General features: G+C 37.0%; 1 protein-coding gene across 3 annotated transcripts in view; it reads left to right on the top strand.

Moving 5' to 3' along the window:
- The window catches only part of CAMK4 (calcium/calmodulin dependent protein kinase IV), a 226,411-nt gene extending 211,323 nt beyond the window's left edge, over positions 1-15,088 (top strand). Inside the window, exons 12-14 of one of the 3 annotated variants that reach the window (XM_024743346.1) lie at positions 977-1,183; positions 2,112-2,218; positions 9,284-15,088. In XM_024743346.1, coding sequence (XP_024599114.1) covers positions 977-1,183; positions 2,112-2,195 — 291 coding nt within the window. In that variant the 3' untranslated portion in view covers positions 2,196-2,218; positions 9,284-15,088. Of the gene's footprint in view, positions 1-976; positions 7,214-9,283 lie in introns of those variants that run through there. The other 2 variants (XM_024743345.1, XM_024743344.1) reach the window with 2 other exon arrangements.
- Positions 15,089-15,091: the final 3 nt, after the last annotated feature.

Here is a 15,091-nt window from a genome sequence, read left to right as displayed (position 1 = left end):
GGGTTTTTTTGTTTTTTGGGTTTTTTTGGAGTGGGGGGCACCGTGCCACTCGGCTTGTGGGATCTTAGTGAAAGCGCTGAGTCTTAACCACTGGACTGCCAGGGAATTCCCAGAATTCATTGTTAATAAAGGGAAATGTGTTGTATGTTGAGCTTTACTCACCAAACAAATCCATTATCATTGCTTCTCATTTAATTAAGGCTGAACTGCTTGAACAGCATTGTTCAGGAAACATTTACTCAGAAAGTTGTCTACTTTCTGAATATGGAAAAATTGGGAAAAAAATTTTTAAAACTATGTTTTAGTACATAAGCAAATAGTTATACTTGGTAAAAATAATTCAAGTGATAGGGAAAATTATCTACCAAAACATATCTCTTTTTATAGAATGTATATGGAATAGAAATTAGGTGCTTTTCTCTTACTTAATGGCATTTAGGACTAGCTATACATACAGGGGATCTCAGAGAACAGCTGGGGGTCAAAAACAGTGTTCTATTCAGCAATCGCTTACAGGCTGATACAGACTAAATAAACCTGAAGGGTTCCATGGTCATATTAATTTGAAATACAGTACATTAAACAACCTTGACTTAACCAGGGATTTCTCAAACAAAGTAGACTGTGGAACTCTTTTATCTAGATAGTGCCTACTAACATCCATGGAACTAGTGTCCCATGAAACAAATACTTTGGGAAACACAATCTAAAATTTTTGAATATTGGTAATCCATGGGAAAATGCATTTACTCAGGTTTTTGGTTGTCCAGATGATTAAATATGCTAATTTGAGATTAAACATATTTTGCTGTTCATTCTCCAAACAAGTTTTCATTAGACAATCTTGGAATAATATACTTTCAAAGATTAAACACTAACATATAATAAAAAACTCCCTAAATGCAAAATTGAAATTGAGCTCTGATTTGGGATTTTAAGTGAGAGTAACACCTGACACTTTTCTGTTTCCAATCAGGCAGCAGTAAAGGCCGTGGTGGCCTCTTCCCGGTTGGGAAGCGCCAGCAGCAGCCATGGCAGCATCCAGGAGAGCCAGAAGGCCAGCCGAGAGCCATCTCCAACACAAGATGGCAATGAAGATGTTAAAGCTATTCCGGAAGGAGTGAAAATTCAAGGAGATGGGGCCCAAGTGGCAGTTGAGGGGGCAGAGGCTGAGCTGATGAAGGTGCAAGCCATAGAGAAAGTTAAAGATGCTGAAATAAATGCTGCTGAGGCCACCAAGATGGTGCCCGAGGCATTAGAGGATGGGATAAAGGAGGCTGACCCAGAAATAGAGGAGGGCCTAGTGGAGGAAAAGCTGAAGACTGTTGAGGAAGCAGCAGCCCCCAAAGAAGGGCAAGAAAACCCTGCTCTGGAATTTGGAGCTCAGCAGAATGATGTGATCCTGCCAGAGTATTAAAAGGCTTCCTTCCATCTGGGAGCCAAATCCTGGCACTTTATGCATTTTGTCCTTCAGCAAGGAAGGTGGGGAAGCATGATATGCACTATAGTGATTCTGTTTTTAAGGTGCAAAAAAATACATATATATCAGTTGGTAATCCTAACTTCAATGCATGTGACTGCTTTATGAAAAAATAGTGTCTTCTATGGTATGTAATGGATACCAAATACCTACTGATGAATTAAATTTGAAATTGCAAGTAAACACAACATAACATTTAAAAACATACATTTTCAGGGACCAGTAGCACACATTTGAAGTAAATAGTAACAAATTGTTTTTGCTTTGAAAACCTAGCCAGCCTACACCCTTTGGATTTCTTTACAAGGACTGTTGCCCAGCTAATACTAGGTAGAGCTATAAGATGTATTCCCATGACATTCACAGTCTTTTCAGTAATGTGTTCAAACTGTTTACGAGAAGATGGTTAGGTTATAGTTGTATGGTATGTGCAAAAAAAAAAAAAAAATCCACTTATAATGGTAAGAAACTGAAGCATGCTTTAAGGGCTATGAAACCATATGCCCCTAAAGCTTGTGTGCAGAATGTTTTTTTATCTTGTCTTTATTTATACACACCATATTACTAATAACCAAAAACATTCTATTACAAATTCCTGCCATTTTACGGTCCTAAAAAAATTATTTTACAGACTCACGCTGAGGAATTTATTCTTTCCTTCACCTGCTCTCTAACAAGAAGTCCTTCTGATGGACAACACTTAGGGGTGGAATAAAGAAATTTAGTGAAGAAAAGGAGGTAAGACTGGGACTTAGACTAATAAAGACTGACTCCTTGTCATTTTTCAGATAAAATTGAATTTATTCACAAGCTTGTACAATTTTAAAGATAGGAACACTTTTATGGATAAACTCTATACTTAACCAAGGTTCAGATATTTAGAAAAGTCTACACCAAAGGCTGGTGCCAAAATGTCTGAACAGAGTGGGAATAATATCCCATTGTAAGATCATCCATTATTGACTTTAGTATAGTAAGGAAACCTTTGTTTTTGTAAAAGTCCTTTTTTTCCTTCAACTGATGGTTATTTAGATATACGGCTTATGGACTAAAGATATTTCTGAAAAGCTAGTATATCTTTTTCTCATACTTGGAATGGAAGCACCCATAATTTACAATGTATTTTTGAAAGTTTCCATGTCCAGAAATGTAGGACAATGCAGCTTTTAATTTACTTTAGTAAACAAAAACAAAAAGAAACAATGAAAAAAACACTGATTTCATATCAGACTCTTGAGAAGCTGTAACATTAGACCTAATACATTACCATGATTTTTTTCAAAATATTTTTCTTTGGTTTTCATATAAACACTTTTCCCTTATAAAAATCACAGTTAAATTCCAAATACCTCAGATTTATTTCTAGCTTGAGCTTAAATGAACATTTTTATCAAATTAATTATGCAGCATATTTTAGTAGGTTTCCTTAATTTTAAAAAAGGATTATTTTCAGGCCAAAATTATGGTTAAAAATGACTATCACATAAAAATCCTCCTCAAAAATAGAGATCTTAAATTTTTTGGGCTCTTCCTCAGAAATATTAAATTAGAAAATTAAATTAAACCTCTGGTTTCTGGGGACTATTCGACCTAGGAGACATTCTGCTTTCCAAGTGCAAATCTTCCTTTACTACTGTTCTCATGAGAAGAAAATAAGGTAGAACTTCTTGCCTCCCATAATATAGGGACCTGACAGATCACTGAGGTGGAGGAAAAAGCCCTTAAGGGCATATCATCTGGACTCAGAGAAAGATTTTTTGTTTCATTTTATCTTTATTAATTAGTAGAGAGTACTTATCTTCTTCTCTTCTGTTTCCCTCCTTCTTTATTCTCTCAGAATTTCCATTTTAGCTATTATAAGGGGCTCACTAGTTTCAAACTTTAAGAATGCCTTCTTCCCCAAGCATTAAGATTTCTATTTTAAAAGACCAATTGCCTGGTATACTTTTCCCAAAGAGACTTAACAGGTGTATATGGTGAGGCATATATGGTAAGTGTCCCATATATTGGAAAAGGGAAGAAGAGAGGGAAAGGAATCTTAATGGAAAGTGGCAATACTAATAGGAAGATGAGAACACATTGTCCCTCCCAGCCCACTTCCATATTGTTCCAAGGGTAGTGGTTATATCATCCCAACATTCAGGGCTGACTGCAGTGGCTGGACCTGCAGACTGTGTAGTGTGAAGAGCACTGCAAATGCCAAGGCCAGTGTGTGCTTAAGAATTTACCCATTTAAGTGAGTACACATGCCTATTCCCTGTGAGGGTGTGAGCGTAATTTCCTCTTTTTTAACCCATAAATTGCACTCTCTAAAAATCAGCAGGAGTTTTAAATTTTGACTTGTAGGTTAAAGATTAAGTCCTGATAATGCCTAAGTGACTGAGTTAGTCATTTCAGTGGAAAACAAGTCAAAGCTTCACAAAAATCGGGCATTTCAGCCAAATGATTCAACCTAGGGTTTCACAGAGATGCTATTTAAGTTAGGATAGTTAAATTAACATTTTTGAAAAAACAGTAAACATTTATATTGCTTGTTAAAATGGATATATTATCTATCTCAAAGATTACTTATTTATAATAATAGACTAATGCAGATAGAACCTTAATTTGATGAACTATTTCACAATGTTTCCTTTAATTGACACTATAGTCACAAAGCAAATAATTAAGGGAATTTCAGCAAACAATACATTTTGCATTTTAGAGATGACAGTTATTACATTATTGATTTTTGTTCTCAGATAAGTTCAGATACATAGGATAAACCAGACTATTTTGCCATAGAGAAGGACAATCTTGAATTATTTCTCCCATTTAAAAAGTCTAATTGGAATCCCAGTGGTTTTTCTCAAACCGTAAGAGCTCATTTGTCCCATGAACACATAAATAAGGTAGAAATTAGAATAATATGGTTGTAGAAGTTATAGTCTAGAACAAGTGCTGCCTAATATAGATGATACAAACCACATATGTAATTTAAAATTTTTTCCTAGCCACATTTTAAAGAGTAAAAAGAAAAAAAAAGCTGGTAAAATTAACTGTATTTTAATCCAATATATCCATACTATTATTCCAATACATAATCAATATGAAAAATTAACAAGACCTTTTAAATTTTTTATTTTTGTACTAAGTTTTCAAAAGAAGGATTATGTTACACCTTTAGTACATCAAGTGCTCAGCAGCCACATGTGACTAGTGGCTACAGTGGTACTAGAAGAGCGCTGGTCTAGAGCACTTTCAAAGCAAAATGACAGACAAATTTCTATGCTTAGATTTGAGCTGCCTCAGTTTTCCACACTGATGAGTTGGTAGGAGGCCAAAAAGAAAATGTTTCAGAAATGTCATAGACTGAAATGAGTAAAAACTCTGTTGGCCACGTCTACTTATTCATGTGCTTCAGAGGAGAAGTGTTTCCCAGCATGACTGTTAGAGAACGTTCCTGGGCATTGGCAAGTTGTCCGTTGGCTACAGTTCCTCTCTTTGGGCCCTGGAATCTTGACTACAGGCTAGCGTCTCCTGAGTACTGCCATGAAGCCAATCGTGTTCTCACATACCAAAATCTTCTGCGGGCGAACCATGTGTCCTCATTCAGGAAGGGCTGCACACAGAATCTTAGTGGGATTTCGTAGGCCTGGCCACCAACAAGGCTGGACACCATCCTTGTATTGCAGGCAATACTGTTTATAGAAATCTTCTGAAATATACCAAATTTGCATGATAAAGACTGTATGATGAGGATGATATCACCCCAGTTATCCCTAAAATGAGAATATGACCATCCGCTGGCATTTTTTATATTTCCTTAGAAGAGTTTAATCAACTCTGCCATTACACATGGATTCAAAAGACTTTTTGGAATTTTCTTACATATTGCTATTTTAGAATAAACCTCAAGGTTCTATAGCCATTTTTAGTGGCAGACTTTAAAAGAAAAGAACAGTTTGCCTTTTACTGTGACCTCAGTTACATAGTATTTTAAACATATTTTGTAATTTAGAATGTTTAGCAATCCCTGTTTCCAGTTGCACATGAAAGGTAACTGCTTGAAGATTGCCTATCGACTGAAAATTTGGAGAAAGCCATTTTGTTTCATAATTCAGTTGTTTCACAGAAGCATCTGGTTGCATTTCAAATCGGAAAATAAAAGAAGTAAATGCCAAAAAAGGCAAAGGATAAAATCAGTAAATCATTTATTCTGTTTTAGGATTGTCTTTGCAAAGCAAATGCAAAAACAAGTCAAAAAAGTGAATCAGCGCTAGGTTTTTCTTGATGAGGCTGACTCCACATAAATTGACGTAAATATACGGAGAAGAGTCAATTACATAATTACAGTGGCATTATGTAATTTACTTGTCATTGCAGAGTATTCAGTCTGGTTATCTAGGTCTACTTTAGCTGGTGCAAACTTTTCCGACATCTACTTACATAATAGGATTTGTAATATCCTTGTAATTACTGCCTATTAGGTCATATTTAAATTTCCTTAATGTTCAGCACTGATATGTCTCTGATCAAGGTAGTTGCTAACATTTGAGCATTTACTGGTTAAATACTGCTTACTGGTTAGACTCTATGTGTGTCTTCACGTTTTTGTTTTTTAACGTTTATGCACATATAATCTCAATATTGGTATAATATTCATAACCACATGTTAAGCAGAAATGTAACCAATAATTTTCTATAAAACTTTTTCAAAGTTCTTTTCTTCCCCTGGCACAACTCAGGGTGAGTTTCTGGCTCCTTGACAAATAGAAGAACCTAAAAGATCACTGGAGAGATACCAGCTATCCACCCATAGTAACCAAGCTCAGCATTTCTTCTTTCTATATCCTGATCTGTTAAGGGCCAGTTTTTGTCATCATTACTTTCAAATATCACCTGAGATCAGATAATATAGTCTCAGCTCACATAGCCCAACCATTTATATACTTTTCTTGGAGAGCAATAACAAACTTGACTAATTTATGTTTGCTTGTTTAAAATTCTAATTTTCACACACTCTCTGTGGTGTACTCTAGAGGCTTTGATTGTGTGATTTTAACTTCCTTCAAGATTCAGTCTTTTCTCTGTCACCTGGCCCAGAGGTCTACCTAGGACAAGGAGGAAGCCTTGCCATGAGAGTGGACCATGTGAGTCCTTGACAGGAATCAGACATTGCTCTAGTGAAGACTCAAGGCATCTGTCTTGGTTGAGCTCAGATGAGCCAAATGGGAAGCACCTCTTCCAGTGATACTGTTTGAATATTGGTACAGTGCCATTAGTCGGTAATGGAAAATGAGATTTCACCAATCATTTGCTCTTCCCATGACTTGGTTTGCTACCACTTATCCCAGATCAATGTTTTCTTCCATCCCTATGGCCATCAAGCTGCCCTCTCGAATTTTGAAGTCCTCTAAAATCCTGGAAAGAGTATCCCAGACTGGTCGAAGAAATATGAAGTCTTTGGTGGCCCAGAATTTAGTTTGAAACTCTAAACAGCAATGCTAAGACAGCAAAATCATACTGTTCTTCTTAACTAGTTGCTTTCAGCACATTTTGAAAACTGACCTGGAATACCCACGGATATGGAATATTTATATCTGCGTAGCCTTTTCTGTGAGACAGTGTGTTAAACATGACAGATAGTTAGGGCTTCCCTGGTGGCGCAGTGGTTGAGAGGCCGCCTGCCGATGCAGGGAACGTGGGTTCGTGCCCCGGTCTGGGAAGATCCCACATGCCGCGGAGCGGCTGGGCCCGTGAGCCATGGCCGCTGAGCCTGCGCGTCCGGAGCCTGTGCTCCACAACGGGAGAGGCCACAGCAGTGAGAGGCCCACGTACCACAAAAAAAAAAAAAAAAATGACAGATAGTTAATCTTCAGTCAGATTATATAATATTTATTTTCCATTTAAAAGATTATTTGGGGCTACTCAAATATAACAGGCTTCATATTAGAATTTTTGAAAGCTGTTGTTTTCCCTAAGCACTCTCTCTCTCTGACAATCAGTTGTGGGTGATAAAAATTTACTAAGTTTGTCCTTTCTTTGTCCTTTCCTTGATACATGTATGGTAGTTAATCTGGTTTGTAAAGGATACAAGTAAGAATGACTATAAAGTGACAACTGTCGTCTCATAACTGCCTCCTTTTAACTTGACCTATTTTTATAGCCTATCATGTAGCTAATATACAGTAGCATACAAATAGCATATTCATGAGTATGATTTTTATTGTCAAGATTATTTCAGAAGTTCCCAAAATGTTTATATTCATGCACCCTTAATTTCAGTAATATTTTCATGACCCCCACCTACCAAGCCAAAAGAATTACCTAACATGCCCATTTTTTAAGTAGTTAGGTCCAAACAACATAATAGTAGTAGTGCATTCCATGTCTGACTGATGTTGCTGTGTGTTTCCCTTGACATGTTAAAATGTCCTCTGAGTTTACTGAGTGGGAACAGCAGACAGGTGACAGACAAAAGGGATTATTAGTAAACAAGTTAGGGGCTAATGTTTATACTCTTTCTTATTTGAATGACAATCATTCTTTTATCTATGGTCTTTGTGATATACACATAAAATTTACAAGTGCATTTTTAAAAAGTAATTTCCACATAACTACCCAAGGAAATAAAGTTAAATCTCCAAAGATCAGTTTTCAAGAGTCAGGCAAACTATAGGTCACGGACCAAATCCATCAGAGCGCTGTTTTATAAAGTTTTATCAGAACACAACCATGCTCATTTATTTATACATTGGCTATGGCTGCTTTCATGCTACTAGGACAGAGTGGAGTCGTTTCAACAGAGACTGTATGGCCCAGAAAAGCCTAAAATGTTTATCTGGCCTTTTACAGAAAATAATTGATGACCCTGGTTTTTCATGGCACCCTGCCTTTTTGGTAACATCTAGGAATACAGATTCCCATATTCCAGATTTCTTCTCCTTAGCTTAGGGTTCTTATCCCATTTGCTTCTTAGGAAGTTAGGAGAGGATTGTTTCTGTACAGATGGTCTCAACAATAATTTTGCTGGAAGTACAACTTAACAGTAAAATTTCCCTACAGGACTAAAAATTCAAAATTGCATCATTCCTGAAAAGAAAAGTTTAGAGTACAAATTGACTTGTTTAAGAGAGAGGAATTAGAAAGATTTCTAGCACATCAAGCACGTTTTAGAAATTTGATCCTTTTATTTAAAATCATGTAAATGACATTTTGTATTCCCCACATTTAAGTCAATCTGCAGCTGTTACTTAGTAAGCCAAGAAATGAGAGCCCCCTTTGGTTCTGAATCCTTCAGAATATTTTCAAGTAATTAATACCAATTGGATTTTCATTTAATCATTTTTAGGAAATAACATGCTTTATTATGTGGCATTCTATGATAATGACTTGCTTATCAGTAGCTCAGGAAATAGGCAAATAGCCAACTTTTTAATGTAAGAAAGCTACTTTCCAATCCCTGTGTTTTTCTGAGTGTTGTATATTTCACTTCTTTGGAAAGAGAAGGCCTCGAGCAAATAAATGCTTTCCTTTCCTTTTCTTACATATTTAGAAATTCAAGAGGGGCCCTTTTCTTAGTCTATTTCTGTCACAGAGAAGTTATTCATTCCACAATATTTGCCTTAAGGGAAGCAGGTGGCCCAGATATTGAGAATGTAGGCATGCATGACCTTTGTGTTCGACTTTGAACATCTATAGCCAAAAGGTTACAAATGAGACATTGAGTAGAAAACCTATTATCAGCTTATTATTAGGAATACCTAAAATTATATCATGACTCTAATTAAATAATATATTGTTTTCTTTAAACTGTTGCAGCAATCAATATGATGTAGCCACTGGATACACTATAGAACTCAGGAAAAAAAGAGATGAATCGTCTGCCTGCTCCTCATGGTTGATGTGAGTAGGAGGGAGACTTTACCGGAATGGAAGAGGGAAAAGGTAAAATGTAGATTAGGATTCCACATTCCCACCTACCCATTTTTCTTGATTGCTCAGGGTTTGAAGGCAGTTGTTAACGGACTAAACTTATCATTTAAAAATTTCTCTCAATATCTGGGTCACCAGCTTCCCTTAGAAATGAGTAAACCAAAGCCAGTAGCTAATTTTCCTCCCAGAGTAAAAAACTAAACAGTGTAGTTTAGGGAATATTAGGCCTACATCGCAAGCACACTTTAAGGAGATGATTCGGTGATTCTGAAGCTTTCTAGGAGCAGCGCACGCCAGGGACCCATTTTCTCAGTAAACTTTCATTGAAAAACAATTACGTACAATGAAAGAGTCAGAGTTGAATTAAACCCATGCTACCCTCTAGGATTGAGCTTTGTCGTTGGAGAGAAAAAACAAGTGTACGTATAGCCTGTGCTAAATCTAGGCAGGCAGTAAGCCCTCCAGGGATGGAAAGCAGGAAAAGCTCCCCTTCGCTTGGAATGATCAAGGGGAGCTTCCTGGGAATATAAAGGATGGGGAGAACCTTTGCAGGTAGGGAGGAGGAAGGCAGAACATTTGGCTGAGAAATCTGCAGAGTGGAGGAATGTGTTGAAGGAACAATGCTGGGTGTGAAAGACTGAAATCTGCAGGGAAGTGTTGCTAAGTCTGCCTAAGAGTATCAGATCTTGTGCAAAGTTGAATTAGACTTCTTCACCCCTTTCTTACTCTGGGTAGACATTTGTGCAGCATTTCCTCAGAGCATGTAGCCCTCTGTGATCTCCTACATACGTGGCTAATCTGGTGTGTCCCCAAGCAGAATAAAAATCACCCAACACATCAAAGACATTGTTGCAAGTCACCAGTTGAAATAAAGCTTCAGTCACTAAAAGCAAAAACTGCACTGGCGAGATCTCCACTGACAAAGCAGAGTAAAAGAAGATACGTGATTATTTGAGTAACTTTGGCAAAACTCCAGTATCCGAATAACTCCCGGTGACCAGAAAATCACCTAACTACTTGCTAAAGCTTTGCCAATGGAGGCCACGTCAAGGTTACTTCTTTCACAGTTATTTTAACCTTTTAAATTATCTGACCTGAAAGGGCAATTCCCGCAGGATCTAAGATAGAATTATACCTGAAAGTTTAGACTTCAAAAGACAACCTGTGTTAAGCCTCAGACAATGAAATTTAAAATCTTCAGAGCTGCTTTCCCCAAACTTCAAGCCGATCCTGTGAAGTCCTTTCGTCTCCATCTCTCCCTTTTGCCCCTTTATACACCTTTCTATAATTTCCTTTTTATATCACTCATTGCAGGCAGTATTTTACATCCATCTTCAAGAAACTTTTAAAAACATAATCATTACAGTATATGTACTTCTAGTTGTCTTGCCACTTTGCTTGTTTCAGATAATGTCTGTGATTAGTAACTGGCTATATTATTCAGGCAAATGAAACGAAGAAAGGGACAATGGTTGAACATCATCTGAGTGATGGAAGAGGAGTTAAGATGTAGAGATACTGTAGGGGTACAGAAAACACAACTTAGCAGGCGTTGAGAAAGGAATACTACTTACTAGGGTTTTCAGACTTAGGTGACAGTATCTGGTATGTCTTTTCTAGTTTTTCCTAGAGGAGAAATCTGTACTGCTGCGTTGTCGAAAGTTTTCTGGACTAAAAGGACATAAGCAGCTCAACGGCAGCTTGGAGGATTAGATAATGGAATACCACTCTATACAGGAAACCTACATCTCCACTAGTTTAGACTGCAAATCATTAGCCAAAAACAAATGCATGTAGGATTTGGAGGACAAAGACGAAGTGTAAATACTGCAGTTTACACCGCCAAGATCATAGGCTGCCTTCCCAATTTCTGATTGAAAAGTACTGGAAAAGGAGCTGTGAACATTTCATTTTTAAAACCTGTCGAAATGGTGCTATTGACTCCTTAATACAAAGATGTATTACAATATTTTTTAGGTAAACATATAAGTCTGACCTGGCCATAAATGTAAATATAGAGAATGTTTACAGAGAATTCATCAAAATCATGCCTGTTTGCTTTTGACTGAGCTACCGTTTTGTTCGATGGCAGTGACTGACAGTCCCTGCTTCCAGCATATGGGACACATCAGAGTCACTGGCTCTCAGCTGCCCAAAGCCTGGGGCAGACAACATGACAGCCACAGACAACTGGCTTCTTCTTGGATTCAGGTTAGACAACCCAAGTAAATGAATAAACATGCTCATTTTTTGGTGTTTCCCAGGAACATAAACGGAAGAATATGTGACATGAGGCAAAATGGATGTTGGGAGACTGTTGAAATTGACCTTAGTGAGGGCCAATGTTGCTTTGTGTAAGTTCATTCAGATTTGTCAGAGCATGCCAAAAGAAGCATACACCTTACTGCTGGGAAACTTGTAAAGCAATCTGCATGTATGGTATGATAATAAATCATCTAAGAGCCCACCAATACTTTGCATTCCGTGATTTGAAATGTTAGCACAATTCGAGAGTGACACAATGGACATTTTCCTTATATCTGAAATATGAAGTCGAAGCATTTCTTGATTGTTTTTCCATTCTCTCAGGCAACATTATACTTTGAGTTTCACAGCATTTTTAATATTATACAGTGATGTCATAAAAGCATAAAGTTAAAAGGGGATCTTAGTAATCATTTAACCCAACAAGCTCATCTTATTAAAGAGAAGTAACACCCAGAGAGGTAATGACTTATCTAAGATCGCAGTTAGTGGCTGAGAAGAGATCTGGGTTGCCCATCTCCTAGTCCAGTGCTCTCACGACTGAGAAGTCAATTCACTGGATACAAAGTCAATCCAGGGATTCATATAAAAATTGATTTTCATTATAAAAATATGAAAATACAGAAAAGTAGATTACCGTAAGAACGCCTTCCAAAGACAAGCATTGTCTTTTTTAAAATCTTGCACTAGTTTATTTTTTTCTTACAGACTTTAATCATATTGTAACTTTTTCATTGTCAACCTACCACTACAGCAGGCATTTTTTGTATAATCTTCAGAAACAATTTTGATAGCTGCATAATAATCCATTCTCAATTCTTTTTCTTTTCTCAGTTAACACTACATAAAGCTTTTTTCTGAGTTTGGGGAAATCTATCCTAAGGAAATAATCCTAATGTGGAATTGTCGGGCCAAATGATATTCAGTGGTCCCTTCATTATGATGCTTTCAAACCTGCAGGACCTGAGAATGAAAGGGAAAAACCTTTATGTTCCCTCCTAAGAAGCTGATTGTTAGCAACAATAGTTGTAAAAAGAACTAAAAGTCTTTCTTGAGCTTGGCCACCCAATCAGTTAGCAAACATTTGTGTGAAATATTGGGGGGAAGGCATAATATGTCAGTGAGGTTCACTCTCAGAATTGCAGCTTGCTACTAACTACTACTAGGTCCAAAATCCTCACCTAAACAATGACTTCTGAATTGAGGGAAATGCTAGAGGAAAACAAAAACCTCTCCCATCTGCAAGTCCATTTTTGACTAGATGAAACATCTTTTTATTTCAACCTGGTTTTGCACAATCTCTGGACTACTTCCTTTAATAAAAAACCAGCTGCTTGTACTTAAGGAATGTCACTAAAGCAAAACCTAAGAAGGAAGGTAAAGCTCCTGAAAAAGAACAGTACCATCCAAATAATGAGTAAAAAGCCAGTTTTGGTATTTGTACACTAAGCTTCCTCCATAATTTTTATTGGCAGAATACTACACCCCACTAATCACCTGTACAGCTAACACAAGTAACATGGATCCACCCTCTATCTCCTGGGATACATTTGCATTTCATATTTTCCAGCAATTTTCTGTCATCTCCTGGTCTAGAAGTCTTCATCCATAGTGGACCCTTTGCTCCAGAGGAGTAGAAATGGTGTACTATAGACATAAGTCATTCACATCGGATGCCATATGACACCAACCATTAATTAACAACCTTCCGAGGAAGCTCCATCACCTCATTACCTCAATGACGGACAGCTATGTAGAATCTGCCATACGGAAGGGGCCCAATCAATGTTTCATGGAGGAGTGAAGGGCTACTTTGCTATTTTCATTTCTGTTTTGTGAGTCTATCATTTTCCTATTGACATTTAAAGGAGCTCTATACACACTTTCCAGAGGTGACCCACTGAGAGATGCTATGATTGGCTCGCCAGAGTCATTACCAACCCTTTCTCCAAGAGGCTGGAAATACTTGCCTTCCCAGCTAGTGGTAGTCACGTGACCCAGACTACTAGAAAGAAAAGCTATTGGAGGCTCTGGAAAAGCTTTTACTTTCCTGATAAAAGAGACGGATGAGTAGTGCCATGCCTTCCCCTGCTTCTTCTTTACTTGAATGCACATGTAATTTCCAGGGCTAGCTGGTCACCTTATCATATCTGAGGGAAGGATGAGAACTGAAGAAACACTGGCCCTGACATGCTAATACTAATAATTACCAACATCCAGATTTTTTATTAAATGAGGAAAATAACTCCCTATTTGGTTTGTTTTTTGTGTGTTTTTTTTATTTTTGGTTTTTTGTTTGTTTGTGTTTTTGGCCACACCGCACAGCTTATGGGATCTTAGTGCCCCGACTAAGGGATTGAACCCTCAGCAGGTTCAATCAGTCCTAACCACTGGACCGCCAGGGAATTCCCTACTCTATATTTGTTTAAACCACTTAATAGTCATATTTCCTACTGCATATTTCCCACAGCATCCATAACTGCTTTCTTATAATATAGATCAACAGTTCCTTTGTAATCACTTCCACCTTTTTTCAACTCCAAAGGAAATCATCACTACAATTGCTAATCAAGTTAGTACAATTATTTTAAAATGTATACAATAAACCTTACCTATATGTTACAGTGGTAAGAGCAGAATATGTCATCATCCTTGCTATATAACAGCAAGTCAAAATTCAGCAGTATTGTGGCTAATATTATATGAGACATTGGCAGGGGATTAGCATATGCATTGTTAATCTTAATTTTCCAGTTTATATTTTTCTTTTGTAAGAGTTCAGGAAGCTAAACTACATACTTTAAATTCAGATAAGGTTAAAGCAACTTAGTATAAATGGTCAATACACAAGTGTCTAGAAATTTTATTCTGATATATTTCATAGAAATTTTAAAATAAATACACATTTTATTATATTAATGCATGCTCTCATTAGTTTAATGAAGGTTCCAGCTTTACACATTGGCCCATAAAAGAAATATAAACTTCTTAAAAATGAAATCTATATATAGTATAGCTCTTATTGAATTGCAAGAGATGAATTTTTATTTAACCATACATGTAAATCTTTGGAAACAACAAAATAATACAGAAATTATAATTCCAATTTCCTGTGCTCTGGGATTAATCTAATGTTTCTCCTAAGCTCAGATCCCACCATCCCCTACTTCTGGAATTTGAATAAGAAAGGCATGGGAGATAGACTGGACAAGTAATTATACAGCACAGGGTCTAATGGACACCTGGTCAAGTCCCCTAGCTTTTCTGGGTTCTGTTAATTTATGCATAGGTTTGGGATACCTACAGTATCCACTTAATTAAAAGAAACTGGATTTTAACAACTGTTTCTAAGGATGCTAGCGTGCTCTTAAATAAACAGGTAAAGCTTTTATCCACATCAAAGGGAATTACTCATACCTAAAAGCTCAA

Source organism: Neophocaena asiaeorientalis, unplaced genomic scaffold (assembly GCF_003031525.2).
Source record: "Neophocaena asiaeorientalis asiaeorientalis breed wild unplaced genomic scaffold, Neophocaena_asiaeorientalis_V1.1 scaffold26, whole genome shotgun sequence".
Classification (NCBI taxonomy): domain Eukaryota; kingdom Metazoa; phylum Chordata; class Mammalia; order Artiodactyla; family Phocoenidae; genus Neophocaena; species Neophocaena asiaeorientalis.
The sequence above is the reverse complement of the archived record's forward strand: the minus strand, read 5'-3'. Positions and strand labels throughout refer to the sequence as shown.